Genomic DNA, 14,350 nt, shown 5'->3' on the forward strand with positions numbered 1-14,350 from the left:
GTGTGCAAAGAAGTGTTCCTGGCACTTGGGAGTAAAGGCAGCAGACACAGCCTCTACCAGCAGAGGGAGTCTAACGTAGTGTTTAAAAGCATAGACTGGTACCACGGCTTAAGTTTACATTCCACGTCAGCCACTTGCTGTGTGACCCTGAACGTGTCATTTCACTGTGCCTAGCTTCCTCATCTGTAAAGTGGGGAGAATCAGGGCTGTTGTGAAGATTAAATGAGTTAATATGAACAAACTATTTAGAATAATGACTAGGCCATAGAAAGTGCCTAGTATATATTATTTATGTCTAACAACTTAAAATCAAGTGCAGGCAGGCATTTTCCTCAATGATATAAAGGAATGATTTAGAGGAGAGAGTGGAAAGTAGATGGAACCTAAGCATGAAGTAGCCACAACCTCTTGGTTCTAAACAGCAGTATCGAAACATGTGAAGGGACCCAGCTTCATGTGTGATGTGTGTGATCCAGGGAGGGGACCGAGTGATAACCACTGCCATTCAGTGTTCACCTGAATCTCAGTCAGGGACTGTGCTCCTCACTCTTCATGGGGTATCCAGTCTCGTCCACTCAGCAGGCCAAAGGCCCTGTTAGGGAAAGGGAGCTCAGAGAGGTGGTGGTTTGCTGGAGGTCACAGGCGAGGAGCAATAACGGAGGTCAGGGTTGACTGCTCGTGGAGGAGAGCCCGCATCTACTTCCTGTCCTGAGGGTGCTCTTGCAGAACTGTGCAGTTCTCAAAACGTAGGGTTCACTGCAGAAGGAATTTTGGTTGACGCCAGTGCCCCTGGTAGCAGTGCCTTCGCAGCAGAGGGAGGTGTCTGGGGTGTAACCTCACCAGGTCATTGGGCTCACAGGAAAGGAGACGGTAGAGGCAGTGAGTTTCAGGCTTAAAAGTACAGGTTCAGGGAATTCCCTGGCGGTCCAGTGGTTGGGACTTTGTGCTTTCACTGCCTAGGGCCTGGGTTCATTTCCTGGTCAGGAGCTAGGATCCTACAAGCTGCGCAGTGTGGCCAAAAAAAAGAAAAAAAATCCAGGTTCAAGTCAGACCACCTGGGATGAAATTTTCTGGCTGTGTGATCTTGGGTGAGGCATTTGACTACTCTGTGCCTCAGTTACCCTATCTATAAAGCGATAAAAGTACCTACTTCATTGAGTGGTTGTGAAGATTAAATGTGTTAATAACTAAAGCACTTAGGAAAGTGCCTAATTCTCCCACGTTAAATACTCAATAATGTTAGCTCTTTTTTTTCTTTTTTTTTTAAATTGCTAATTTTGATGTAAGGAGTCTCGAGATAGACCCCCTGAAAACTTCAAAACTTGTCCATCTACCTTAAGCGTGGGCAGAGAGCTAAGGCTCCTTTCTAGGTACTGAAGTGCCAACTTGCGTCAACAGGTGGCGCTGTCTGCCCACGGGAATCAGCACTGCTGTGGCCAGTTCTACAAATGTGTATTATTGGTGTATTCCTTGCGGCCGTTGTACTAGGAAGAGCAGAGTGGTGAGGAAAACAGATATTGTACCTGCCCTCAGGTTTAGCAAGGAACGTCAGAAATTTTCAGAGCACATAGCTGGAACATCTAGAAGGGGTGGTAGAGAATGGAGAGAAGAGGTTCCAGCTCGACAGAGAGCACTTGCAAAAGCTTTGAAGTGGCAGAAAGTGTGGAGCCGTGAAGAAACAAAGCTCTGGCCTGCCTGGAGTGCCAAATGGGAAGGGAGGTAGTGGTGAGAGATGAGACCTGCCCGAGGGCTGCGCAGGCGCAGCTCCAAAGCGCCTGATGAGCTGAGTTAAAAGAGTTTGGATTTTCTCCAAAGGGCATCGGCAAACTGTTGAAGGATGTAAACCCTGGCAGTGAAAATGACAGATCTGCATTTTAAAGCTCCCTCTAGCTGTCAGCCAGGTGGATAGTGGTAATGATGGCTTAATGGATTCAGGGGAGACATGCCAGGGAGCTGGTGAGGAAACAGGGGGATGATGCCAGTAAGAATAGCTATCGAGTTGCTACATTGTGCTAATAAGTATATTATTTCAGTTAAAACTCATAACTCTGAGGCAGGTACCATTATTGTTATAGGTGAAGAAATTGAGCCTCTGAAAAGTTAGTAACTTGCTAAAGGTCATACATCAAGCAAGTGCTAGAGCCAGGATTGCAGCTAATTCAGACATGAGCGGCCACTTTCACCCGCCCCTCTAGGACTGGAGCGCGGGTGTGGGTGGGGCACGCTCCCTGATGTCAGCCATGACATATTCTCTTCAGCAGTAGTTACTGTTGGCTTGCTGCCTGCAGAGAGCTGTAGAAAGTGTGCAAGTGAATTAACTAGGTCCCTGCCTTCAGTGAACAAGTGTGGCGGTTGGGAGGGTGGGCATAGGAGAGATGGAACAAACATATAGAGTAGTAGAATAGGTTAGGCCTTTTCTGCCATCGAGAAGAGTCAAAAACTGCTCACATGTGTGTTTGCTAGATTATCAGTTTTATTTATTTTCATAAATTTATGTATTTACTTATTTATTTTTGGCTGCGTTGGGTCTTCGTTGCTGGGCGTGGGCTTTCTCTAGTTGCGGTGAGCGGGGGCTACTCTTCGTTGCAGTGCGCGGGCTTCTCATTGCAGTGGCTTCTTTTGTTGTGGAGCACAGGCTCTAGAGCACAGGCTCAGTAGTTGTGGCACACGGGCTTAGTTGCTCTGCGGCGATTATCAATTTTAAAAACCGGAAAGTGTCTCATAAAAATCAGGACTTTGGCTTCTTTTGAAAAGTTAGAAGATCTGACAAGTCAGCCTACATTCCTGCTTGGCAGTGGTCTGCTGCTGGAGGATGGGTAGAGGCTCAGCTGTCCGCCAAACCTCCCACCTCTCATTTCTCCCCTCGTCACCATCTGCTTGACCTGTAGGCATTTGGTCTGCACCTTCTGCTCTTTGGGTTTTCAGATGAGCCAGACACTATATGAGAAAACATGTAATGATCCTGCCACTGCTGTTCATTCCTATTCATTCCTAGTATAATCTCCTTCCCTTGAGTGTGCACTAGACCTAAATAGAGACTTGCTTCTAACAAACAGAACAGAGCAAGGGTGATGAAAGCTGCTTCCAAGGTTAAGACACGAAAGATTGTAACGGCCATCTTGTTATTGTCTCTCTCTCTCTCTCTTCCTCCCTTTCTCCTCCTCTCCTCCTCCTTGCAAGATCTGTTGAAGCAAGCTTCCATGTTGTGAGCTGCCCTTTGAAGAGGCCCATGTGGTGGGGAACTCAGGGCAGCCTCCAGCCCACAGCCAGTGAGGAACTGAATCCTGCTGGCAACCACATGAGTGAGCTCAGAAGCAGATCCTTCCCCAGTCAGACTTTCAGATGACTACAGCCCTGGCTGGCACTTTAGAGCCCTGTGAGAGACCCTGAAGCAGAGGACCCAACTAAGCTGCATGCTGACTCCCAGCCTAGAGAAACTGAGGTGATAAATGTTGTTTTAAGCCATTACATTTTGGGGTAATTTGTTATGCAGCAATAGTTAACCACTACACAGTTCTCACAACTGTTACAGTCATCAAAGACTATGTTTGGTCATTCTACACCCACACCTGGAAGGGACCAGGCACCGTTCCAGGCATTTGGGGTACACCAGTGAACAAAATAAAGATTGTTGCCCACTTGGAACTTATATTCTAGGGCAATGGTTTTGCATAGAAGTCGGTTGGCAGGGCTGTTTTGAAGGAAAGACAGCCCCTTCAGCTCCTGGGAGAAGGTTCTTAACCTTTCACATCTTGGGCCCCTTTGAAACGCCAACAAAAGCCACAGACTGGTTCTTCAGAAAATTGTTCATGCACAGAATTTTGCATGCAGTTTTAGGGATTTTCATAAGAATTCTTGTGGGCTGACCTGGGGGGAGTCTTGTGACAAGCATTTTTTTAAATGCTGGGGCAAAGAGAAACAAGACAGAAAATCAAAGGGGGGAGACATATTAAAATCAGTCACTTTTACAGCTGTGATAAGTGCTGTAAGAGATGCCCAGGGAAGTGTGGGGCTATGTAAACGGATGACCCCCCCAAGACTGGGTGCTCAGGGAAGGCTGTCCCCCTGAAAGCGATGTAGGTGAGTGAGATTTGAAGGATGGGTAGGAATTTGCCAGGTTGGGGGCAGTGGTGGGTGGTGGCTTCTTTGTTAAGTGGTGGGAGGATAGTGGTGGGGAAGGTGGGCTCAGGTTCCTATCCTCTGGCCCATATAGTCTATCAGAGGAAACAGACACGTCGTGATGAGTTTTATCAAAGGGTGACTCGAATGTTGTACGAGTCGTATAGCAAAGGGATTTATTGCTGGAGTCAGGCAAGGAGCCTTCCTGTAGGAAGTGCCCGTTAAGTCAAAATCTGAAGGATTAGTTAGATAGGCCAGGGTGGGGGAATGTTCCAGGCCCAGATGGGAGAACACGGGGTTTTAATGGATGAGAACAGGTCACAACAGTGACAGCATAGAGAAGAGAGAGGCCAGAGGGAGGTGGGGGCAGCAGGAGGGCCCGGATGGACTAGGGGGCATTGTTGGGAGTTTGTACGTTTGCCCAACAGTCGTGGAAACTTCCAAGGGGAGAGGCCTGGTTGAAGCCAGGATCATTCTGACTGGAAGGTGGACTCTCTGGCACGAGTGGAATTGGGAAGGCCAGGCTGAAAGGGTCGCAGGAGTCCAGGCGGGAGTTGATGAGACCTAGGCTTGGGGGCCAGCAGAAGATGGAGAGAAGTCTTTAAAGGCAGGAGCCACAAGCTCACTGGTAGGTTGGCCGTGGAAGGTAAGGCTGGGAGCCGCGTCTGGATAACTTCGCTTTGAGCTTAAGCAACTGTGTGCAAGGCGGTGCTTCTACCGACACAGGCAGCAACGGAGGTAGAGCGAGTTAGGGAGGAAGGAGGAAGGTCATTTTCTGTCATCATTGAGCACTTCTTTTTATTTTAATTTTTAAATTAAAAAATTTTGGGGGGCTGCGCTGCGCGGCATGTGCAATCTCAGTTCCCCAACCAGGGACGGAACCCACACCCCCTGCATTGGAAGTGTGGCGTCTTAACCACTGGACCACCAGGGAAGTCCCACTGAGCACTTCTTATCATCTTAGAAGGTACAGTACAATTGGCCTGTATCTACTTTTCCAGCTGCAGCTTCATGCCACAGCCCGCCTCATTCTACTTGTTCTTCCATTCAGGCCCTCCTTTAGTTCCCTGAATGTCTCAGGCATCCTCCTGTTGTAGGACCTCTGCATGCTGTGTCCTCCTCTTGGGGGTTGATAAATCCTGATTCAGACATGGGAAGTCTTCTATCTTCAGACTGTGGCACCAACACCTTTAAGGACTCCTCCCTGCCCTCCAGTCTAGATCAATGCCCCTCCCCAATGATATGTTACTTCTCTTCCATGGCGCTTCCTTCATTTTTTTAAAATAAATTTATTTATTTATTTATTTTTGGCTGCACTGGGTCTTCGTTGCAGCGCGTGGGCTTTCTCTGGTTGCGGCGAGCGGGGGCTACTCTTCGTTGTGGTGCGCGGGCTTCTCATTGCGGTGGCTTCTCTTGTTGCGGAGCATGGGCTCTAGGCGCGTGGGCTTCAGTAGTTGTGGCATGTGGGTTCAGTAGTCGTGGCGCACAGGCTTAGGTGCTCCGCAGCATGTGGGATCTCTCTGGACCAGGGCTCGAACCTGTAACCCCTGCATCGGCAGGCGGATTCTTAGCCACTGAATGGCGCTTCTTTTAGATATAATTACACTTACTATGTGATAATTTGATTCATCTACTCCTCTCCCCCACTGGACTTTATGTTCTCTGAGGATGGAGTCTGTGTCTTATTCATCCTTCAATCCCTAGTGCCTGATGCATGTGAAAGCGTTTAAAAAAATTTTTTTAACGGATATAATTCACATATCATAAAATTCACCCTTTTAAAGTGTACAATTAAATGGATTTTAGTACATTCACAGGGTTGTACTGTCATCACCACTATCTAACAGCGTAACATTTTCACCACCCCCAAGAAGGAACCCCATACTCATTAGCAGTCACTTCCCATGTCTCCCTCCGCGTTTTTGGCAACGACTAATCTACGGTCTCAGCGTAGCTGCCTATTCTGGTCGTTTCCTGAGTGCACCCCTACAATATGGGATCTTTTGCATCTGGCTTTCACTTAGCATAATGTTTTTAAGGTTCATCCATGTTGTAGCATGTACCAAGTACCTCCTTCCTTTTTATGACCAAACCATAATACGTTCACTGTTACTATAAACATTTTTTTTTTTTTTGGTCACACCTCGCGGCTTGTGGGATCTTAGTTCCCCAACCAGGGATTGAACCCGGGCCTTCAGTAGGGAAAGCGCAGAGTCCTAACCACTGGCCCACCAGGGAATTCCCACTATACACATTTTGTTTATCCACTTGTTAACGGACAATTGGGTTGTTTGCACTTTTTGGCTATTATGAATAACAATGCTATGAACATTTGTGTCCAAGTTTTTTTTTTTTTTGCGGTACGTGGGCCTCTCACTGTTGTGGCCTCTCCCGTTGCGGAGCACAGGCTCCGGATGCGCAGGCTCAGCGGCCACGGCTCACGGGCCCAGCCGCCCCGCGGCATGTGGGATCTTCCCGGACCAGGGCACGAACCCGTGTCCCCTGCGTCGGCAGACGGACTCTCAACCACTGCGCCGCGAGGGAAGCCCTGTGTCCAAGTTTTTGTGTCCACATATGTTCTCAGTTCTCTTGGGTATATACCTGGGAGAGGAATTGCTGGGTCATAGTGGTGACTCTCTGTTTTAACTATTTGAGGATCAGCCGAACCGTTTTTCCAAAGTGGCTGCACCATTTATTTACATTCCTCACGCAAGGGTTTACCATGACTGTTTGTTAGTCTGAATACATAATTTCTTCATTGTGAACTGGATACTATTATTTCCAGCACATGATAGACTAGAAGAGTAAGGCTCGGGAGTGTGAGTGCCTTGGGCAAACTGCGCAACTCATCAGCTGCAGAGCCAGGACTGGGACCCAGCCTGTGATTCGTGAGCCAGTACTCCTGTTCACTCAGCTGTGAGGCCAACTCTGGCCACCGGCCTGCAGGAGATCCAATGTGATAGCACCGTTCTACTCAAGCTATGGGTAGTGTCAAGGGAACAGAGTCTAAAAAGGGATTATTTTGGGGGACAGGAGGAGGGGTTGGTAAGTTCTATTGATTCTGATATGGAAGTGTGTCTTAAGTCTCTTTTCTGGGACTTCCCTGGTGTTCCAGTGGTTAAGACTCTGCCCTTCCAATGCAGGGGGCGCAGGTTCAATCCCTGGTGGAGGAACTAAGATCCCACACGCCATGTGGTGTGGCCAAAAAATAGTCTCTTCTTTCCTCTATTTTTTAAAAAAATTATCTGAACTATTACAGTGGCCTCTTAACTGCTTTAAAGTCCCTCTCCTTTCCATTCATTAAACACACAAACCCGACCATATCTGTCTCCTCCCTTAAAAACAAACAAAGTAAACCAAAATAAAACAAGAAAACAAAATCCAGGCATTCCCATCACCTATCTCACAACATGGGAAATCCTTGGCCTGGCAGGGGTCATTCCAAACTGACCACAGCCTACCTTTCCAGCTCCCTCTCCCACTGCCCTCTTCCACTTATTCCATAAATGTTTACCACAGGCTGTTACAGGCCAGGTCCTGGGACGGGTAGCAGACATACAAATCACCTACAATGTGGTTCCCAAGGTGCCCCCCAGAGATTTATAGCTCATGGGGAGGGAGCAGGCAACTAAACTGATGATTCTGGATCAGTGTGAGGGCTTCATTTCAGGACAGAATCACGTTTGGGGGGAGTACATGGGCAGGACCCCTAACCCAGCCTAAGAGATCAGAGCTTCCAGAAAAAGGTGAAATTGAGGTGAGTTGTGAAGGATGAGTGCATTAGAAATGAAGAAGGAGGGACTTCCCTGGTGGCGCAGTGGTTAAGAATCTGTCTGCCAATTCAGGGGACACGGGTTCGAGCCCTGGTCAGGGAAGATTCCCACATGCTGTGGAACTTAGAACTAAGCCCATGTGCCACAACTACTGAAGCCCACGTGCCTAGAGCCCGTGCTCCACAACAAGAGAAGCCACCGCAATGAGAAACCCACGCATCACAAGGAAGAGTAGCCCCCACTCACCACAACTGGAGAAAGCCCATGTGCAGCAACGAAGACCCAACGCAGCCAAAAATAAATAAATAAATTTGTAGGAAAAAAAAAAGAAATGAAGGAACAGCAGGTGCAAAGGGCAGGAGGTGTGAAACCAGCTGGCTTCACACTTCATTCCACAGGTATTTACTGAATGCGTCTTAGGTGCCAGGTGCTGTTTTTGGTGCTGGAGATACAGCAGTGATCACAGCAGACCAGACCCTTGCCCCCATGGAGCTGACAGTTCACAAGGGGAAAATATCAAAATGTGGGTTGGAGATAAGGAGCGGCAAGCATTTCAGCCACGGGGGCCCATGGACCCCTAGAGTCTGTAGAGGGGTTCCACAAAACCCTTGGAAATTAAATGTAAATATACGTGTGTGTTCATGTTCACACAGGCATTTTCATAGGGAATGGACTCATAAAACTTTATTGCATTCTCAAAGGGATCCATCCATGACCGCCTTGGGCATGGGGGTCCTTATTCTAGGGCCCCTTGTGCAAAACTAAGGAGTTTGACCTTGATGCGGAAGTTCTGGGAGCCAGTAATTCATTTTGAGAAGTGAAAGCATCAGAGCCTGACACTGTGCTCCTGCCAGAGAGAACTCCTTGTGCATTTTCTGCTGCTAAGCCTTTGCTCTTGCTGTTTCTTCCCGACCTGGAGGAATGGAAAAGGCCACACTTTCAAAGCCAGACAGACCTGACTTTGCATCCTGCTTCTGCCCACCATTTTCCAGCTGCCAGCCTCCAGTCTTCTCCCTCTGTGAAAAGCTCTGAGGTTTAGATGAGCCTGTAATGTTTGGACGATTTAATGATAATTTTTGTTTGGAAAGTGCCCAGCATACAGTAGCCACTCGGCAAATGTAAGTTCCTCTCGTGGCTAGGTGGCTCAGCCGTTCAGAGAGCCCCTCCTGTCTGGGGTCTGGAACTTCCTGGGCAGTTGCTCACATGCCCACAGAGCTTTGTGAGTATCACGAATATCACTCTCAACACACTAATAAACTCACATCTGTATTTATTTGCCCTTGACCTCATCCCATTAATCCACACCACAGTTCATCCTCTATTTTACAGATGAGGAAACTGAGGCTCTGGGAGGTTGAGAGATTTACCAGGAATCAGTAAGTGGCTGGAAGCATCCCATCACCACATCTTCTAAAATAATAATAATGACAGTAGTAACAACAACAGTGAACATTTATTATGCTTACTTTGTGCCAAGCGCTGTGATGAGCACTTTACCTGCCTCACAACCCCCAATTCCAGCCCCCACCTCTCGGCAGTACTATTGTGGGTACTGCTGTAAGGTAGGTACTATTATTATGAGAACCGAGGCTCAGAGAGGTTAAGCAACTTGCTCAGGATAACCCAGGCCAGTTTTCAAGTCCACTCTCAGACCTCGATCTAATTCCACAAAGAAACCCGGGTCATTCTGCCTCTCGGAAAACTCTACTCCCAAGTGCACAGTTCAAAACCCCACCCAAGGCTGCCCTGCATCGCGGTCAGTCGGCTCCAGCCGAGTTGTTCTTTGTTTTGACCAAGGATACAGAGGGCGCTGCCCCGATTCTGTCTGGGGGGCCGAGGGGGAGGGGGGGGGGAGGGAGTAAGGGTGGACATTTTAGGTGCAGGGGCGTGTGCCGGGGAGAGTATCTGGGGACCAGAGGACGAGTCACGTGCCCGTGAAACTCGACCTAGGGGGAGGGTTAGGGAAGGGAGCCCCCGCCCCTACCTCGGGGTGCAGCCCCGGCCGGTTGTAAGTACAACTGTTCACTCCGTCGATCCACTTCGTCCTAGCCTCATTTCGCGGATTGGTGGCGCCCGCCGGGTTCCCGTTCCCCGACTTCTTCCGATGGGACCGAGGCGGTGAGAACACCAGGCTGTCCGGCAGAATCTCCGAGGCCGCCCAGACCCGGCGCGCAGAGAAGCCCCGAGCGCCGCTGCGGTTCCGAGCTGGGCCCGCCGGACGCCGGACGCCGAAATTGTGCACGCGCCGCTCCCCGACCGGTCGGCGGCTACAGGAGGCGCGTTTGCCCCGGATCAGAGGTGAGCAGCGGGTGCGGCTGGGGTCCGGGTCCCGGGCTGAACGTTCTCTGAGAGTCACCCGGCTGGCTCCCACCGACACTTCCAGGCTCCCCAGGAAAGACCCGTTACCTGAGCCCGTGGGTCCCGCCTCTCCAAGCGCGTCCCTCCTTCCCCTTTGGTCTGGCCCCTCGGTGCCCTCTCTTGCTGCACTGCCTCCGTTTAGAGAAACACTCTTGTCGGAGTTCGAACGGACCTGCGGCAACTCCTAAATGCAAAGCCCCATTTCACAGATGAGAGTACTGAGGCCCTCCGGCGAAGGCATTCGTGCTTTGCTCCGCTCCCTCGCGCCCTTTCTCTCTTGCCCTTCCTGTCCCTCTCCTCCCTGCTTTTCTCGGTCTCACCGGCCGCTCTACGCCCCCGCGCCGCCCGCGCCCAGTCTTCTCCCGCGGCGCCGGCCGTGGCCTAGGCGGAGGGGGTGGGGGTGGGTGCTCGGGCTCCTTCTCTCTCCGTTAAACCCACCCTCCCGCCAGCCCCTCCGCCGCCACTGCTCTTATAAAGTCAGCGGCCGTCGGACTTCCTGCGGGTGCCCGAGCCCCCTCCCCGGGCGAGAGAGGGCGGGCATGTTCCCCGGCTCGCAGCTGGGTGCCCGTGTGAATGGGTGGCGCCGGCGGCGCTGGAGGGCCTGCCTGGGTCTCCTTCCACGTGGCAGCTGTCGGCTTAGAGCGAGAGACTGTAGGGACTTGGGTCGCCTAGTGCGGAAAGGGGGAGGGCTTGCTGAAGCCCGGCCCCAGAGAAGAGGAGTGGTCTTATAGGGGCAACAGGAAGAGGGGAGGGTGTCCTTGAGCTAACATCAGACTTCCCCTTCCTCCCCCTGCTTGCTTCTGGGGGTCCTTCCTGGAGCGGGAGGCCGGATACTGGCCAGCGGTTGCTTCAGAGCGCGCCCTGACCCTTGCTGACCTTTGGGGACTTGGGGAAGTGCGGGATTGGTCCCCAGGAGCCGGGCTCTGCGTGCCTTGGCCAGGGTGGAAGAGCCCGGCAGCGCGCCAAGAAGCTGTTGCGCACAGACAGGACCTTCCTTGTCTCTGATAGCGACACGGCGGGAGCCCAGCGCCTCGTGCGCCCCTGGCGCTGCCAGTGCGCCCAGAGCCAGCTCGGCGGCACCCGCTGGGAAGCCCAGGGCTCTATGGGGCCTCCGTGAAGGCCCCCTTGCGGGCTGGCTCGAGGGGTCTCGGGAGCCATCATGATACAGGATGCTTCTCTCGGTCCTCTGGGCCCTTCGCTCAGTGCTCTGCTCCTGGGCAGGCTCGCGACCAGTATGGCCCCCACGCTGGAGGAGGCGTACCGGAGGCGCTGGTGGATGGCGTGCACGGCCGTGCTGGAGAACCTCTTCTTTTCCGCGGTGCTCCTGGGCTGGAGCTCCCTGCTGATCATGCTCAAGAACGAGGGCTTCTATTCCAGCATGTGTTCAGGTATGCCCGAGAAGGGGCCGGTGGGGCTCGGGAGGGGCAGCAGAGGGGGAAGGTGGTCGCCGGCAAAGGAGAAAGAAAGCCGGGCTGCTCAAGACCGAGCACTCCGCAGGGGATTGGGCGGCCCCATTTCTTGACCTCTTCAAACTTCCTCTAGAGAATGACCCACTCTACCTCATTCTTCGAATCCAGTTTTCACTGAACGCCAGGTGTCCTGCGGGCGTCCAGATCCTGGGACTGATCCCTTTGCAGCCTCAGGTCTCGAGCAAGGTGGCGACTCCCAGAAGTGCAGCAGCTACTAGCTGGGTGAGGGCTTTCTTTCTATTGTAAGGCTGAGTGAGGCAAAGGAGAGCCTGCAAGCTGGATTTGATTGTAAAGGGAGGGGGAGGCAGTGTGCTTCTCCTTTTCCAGGCCACTTGAGCCCCCAGGTCTTCAAGGAACCATTTGTACAAAGTTAATGGCCTCATTTCCTCCAGGCCCCCACTTGTGGACGGTCCCTGTTTTCCACTTTGGCCACCTTGGCTTTGAATCAGGGGCTGTGGATGCAGGAGTGAGAATTCTAACAATCCTTGGGAGCAGTAACCACATCCCTGCCGTCTTCAGGTGCCTGGAGGCAAGGAGTCGCCCTTCCTAGTGTCTGGGACTTGAGGCTCTCGTGATCTGATAGGTATCTTTCTTTTCTGGGAAGGAGAGAGCTGTGGGACAAGCTCAGCCTAAGGAGCTCGAGGGATGTGGAGTTTGGCCCTCCCCCCGCCCCTTATCCTCTTCCTCCAACCTCCTTGCTGTGGAACAGGCTTTGGAAGAAGGCCAGCTTGGGTTAGAATCCCAGCTTCCGCCACTTTTAGCAGCTGGGTGACATTGGCGAGTTCCCTAAAACATTAAGCTTCAGTCGCCCGGCCTGCAAAATGGGAAGAAGAGTAAGTTATCTGTGCTGAGTGTCAACAGCGCTTGATCCATGTTAGGGTCATTCCTGGCTTCTGCTGGCTTCTCAACTCCACTCCACTCCCTGCAGGCGTCTGCCTTGGCTGTGGGAGAAAACCGTTGCCTTGGGGGGTGGAGCTGGGGTGCTCTTGATCTCTGGGCAGCACCCACTCTGCTCCAGCCCCCCGCCAACCTTATCTGTAAGGAAGCAGCAGGTGGCCCCCGAGGGTGCAAGGATGCACATGCATCTCCTGGCCCCAGTGACAGGGCGCTGCGAAGCCTGAGGAGGTGGAGATTAGAGTTGGCAGCTGGCCAGGGGAGGCAGGTTGGGTCAGGAGGAGCTGGCTTGGGGCGAAATGCTGGGTGCCCCAGGGTGGCTGAGAGAACCAAACAGAGGGGTGTGGGATCCCTTTGCCAACAGAGGCCAGGAGTCCAGGTCCCCTCTGCGTTGTTTACCCTGGAGGCGGGAGAGACCTGCCCTGTGCTGCCTGCTGCTGCCCATCCGGTGGCTTCTTCCTGCCTTCTCCACCTGTTTTTTTTTTTTGCGGTACGCGGGCCTCTCACTGTTGTGGCCTCTCCCTTTGCAGAGCACAGGCTCCGGACGCGCAGGCTCCGGACGCGCAGGCTCAGCGGCCACGGCTCACGGGCCCAGCCGATCCGCGGCATGCGGGATCCTCCCCAGACCAGGGCATGAACCCGTGTCCCCTGCATTGGCAGGCGGACTACCAACCGCTGCGCCACCAGGGCAGCCCCACCTGTTTTTTTAATCAACTTCATTGAAGATTAATGTACATCACACATTTTGATGAGGTTTGACAAATTTACACACCTCAGGAACCGTCACCACAGTCAATATTTAGAATATTTCCATCATCCCCAAAGCTCCTTCCCTTTTGCTGCCCACCCTTCCACCTTTTTAAAAATATGGATAAGAGCTAGATTAAGATATAAGTCACATATGTTACAATTCACCCATTTAAAGTATACAAGTTAATGGTTTTTAGTTTATTCAGAGTCGTACCACCATCACCACAACCGATTTTAGGACATTTTCTCTACCCCAAAAAGTCACCCTGGACCCACTAGCAGTACCTCTCCCCCAACCTGTTCTTTTACCCTCAAGCGCTAGGCAACCAATCATCTACTTTCTGTTACAGGTTTGCCCATGACAAAAATAGATTTGCCTATTCTGAACATTTCATATAAATGGCATCTTATAATAGGTGATCTTTTATAACTGGCTTTTTGTCACTTAGCATGATGTTTTAAAGGTTCATTCATGTTGGCAAACGTATCAAGCCTTGGTTCCTTTCCAAGTCCTTTGCTACCACATTTTATTTATCCACTCAACAGTTGATAGACATGTGGGTTGTTTCCACTTTTTGGCTATTATGAGTAATGCTCCTGTGAACACTCATGTTCAAGTTCTGTGTGGACATATGCTTTCCTTCCATATGGAATTGCTGGGCCAGAGGGTAAGTCTATGTTTAACATTTTGAGGAACTGCTAGACTGTTTTCCAAAGTGGCTGGGCCATTTTACATTCCCACCAGCAGTGTAGGAGGGTTCCAGTTTCTCCACAGTCTAGACAACACTTGTTATTGTTTATCTTTTTTATTACGGCCCTTCTCGTGGACATAAAGTGTTATATTTTCGTGGCTTTGATTTGCATTTCCCTAGTGGCTAATGATGGTGAGCAGCTTTTTCATGTATTTATTGGCCATTGGTATTTCTTCCTTGGAGAAATGTCTATTCAGATCCTTTGCCCATTTTTTTTTTTTTTTTTTTTTTTTTT

At 51.1% G+C, this 14,350-nt stretch overlaps 2 protein-coding genes across 6 annotated transcripts in view; one reads left to right on the forward strand and one right to left on the reverse strand.

The window, feature by feature from the left end:
- Window positions 1-8,602: 8,602 nt before the first annotated feature.
- Window positions 8,603-11,408, reverse strand: LOC113625141 (uncharacterized). Its single transcript, XM_027115657.1, has 3 exons — window positions 11,127-11,408; window positions 9,877-10,434; window positions 8,603-8,805 (listed from the first exon to the last, which is right to left on the reverse strand). The coding sequence occupies exons 1-3, from the start codon at window positions 11,406-11,408 to the stop codon at window positions 8,719-8,721; spliced, it is 927 nt and encodes a 308-aa protein (XP_026971458.1). The 3' UTR covers window positions 8,603-8,718.
- The window catches only part of SLC43A1 (solute carrier family 43 member 1), a 25,254-nt gene continuing 20,987 nt past the window's right edge, over window positions 10,084-14,350 (forward strand). For 2 of the 5 annotated variants that reach the window (XM_027114673.1, XM_027114675.1), the window contains exon 1: window positions 11,410-11,638. In XM_027114673.1, the coding sequence (XP_026970474.1) occupies window positions 11,410-11,638 (229 nt within the window). Of the gene's footprint in view, window positions 10,191-10,949; window positions 11,639-11,827; window positions 11,942-14,350 lie in introns of those variants that run through there. The other 3 variants (XM_027114674.1, XM_027114677.1, XM_027114676.1) reach the window with 3 other exon arrangements.

The sequence above is a fragment of the Aethalodelphis obliquidens genome, unplaced genomic scaffold (genome assembly GCF_003676395.1).
Source record: "Aethalodelphis obliquidens isolate GAN/ISIS:26980383/991018 unplaced genomic scaffold, ASM367639v1 scaffold14, whole genome shotgun sequence".
Lineage (NCBI taxonomy): Eukaryota > Metazoa > Chordata > Mammalia > Artiodactyla > Delphinidae > Aethalodelphis > Aethalodelphis obliquidens.